The sequence below is a fragment of the Propithecus coquereli genome, unplaced genomic scaffold (assembly GCF_000956105.1).
Source record: "Propithecus coquereli isolate 6110/MARCELLA unplaced genomic scaffold, Pcoq_1.0 Scaffold21, whole genome shotgun sequence".
Classification (NCBI taxonomy): Eukaryota; Metazoa; Chordata; class Mammalia; order Primates; family Indriidae; genus Propithecus; species Propithecus coquereli.
In genome coordinates this window covers 4,434,872-4,435,370 of record NW_012146078.1, presented here as the reverse complement: position 1 = coordinate 4,435,370, position 499 = coordinate 4,434,872, and the positions used below count along the sequence as shown (strand labels likewise).

At 33.7% G+C, this 499-nt stretch overlaps 1 protein-coding gene across 1 annotated transcript in view; it reads left to right on the top strand.

Annotated features, from left to right (window-relative positions):
- The window catches only part of CHMP2B (charged multivesicular body protein 2B), a 25,233-nt gene that overhangs the window by 19,936 nt on the left and 4,798 nt on the right, over positions 1-499 (top strand). The window contains exon 3 of the mRNA XM_012644319.1: positions 54-112. Coding sequence (XP_012499773.1) covers positions 54-112 — 59 coding nt within the window. The remainder of the gene's footprint in view (positions 1-53; positions 113-499) is intronic.

Below are 499 nucleotides of genomic sequence, written 5' to 3'. Positions count from 1 at the left end.
ATCTTCCTAAGATCTCATGTAGCTTCTAAATTTATAAAATTGACTTTTAAAAGTGTTTCCTCTCTTCCCTTAAACTGTCAGAAGATTTTTGGGCTTCTTCTTTCATTAAGCTGTAAGTCTGATTTCTTTTGAGTAATAATTTCCTCTTGATTCCTTTTTATGAATGTGTCAGAAGGACCCAAGAATACTATCGGAAGGATTTATCAGTTACTGTTTTTCTGAAACTTATGTTTAACTTACTGCCTAGGCTGAAAACTTTTTATTAAATAGTAGTGTTGAGAGTAAAGATTACTCATTTTGCGATCTTCTGCAATTGGTAGCCTAGAAAAAAGTACCTAATGTGGTCCTGCCATGTAGAGATAGGTGAATTGGAATTCTCACTTAAATTTCATAGAAATGTGTTAACACAGCAAATATTTATATCCTCTAGGTAGAAACTATAAGAAGTGATGAGGATGAAATGGGAAGCAAAACCAGGCATGAGCCTAAGCTTCATGCA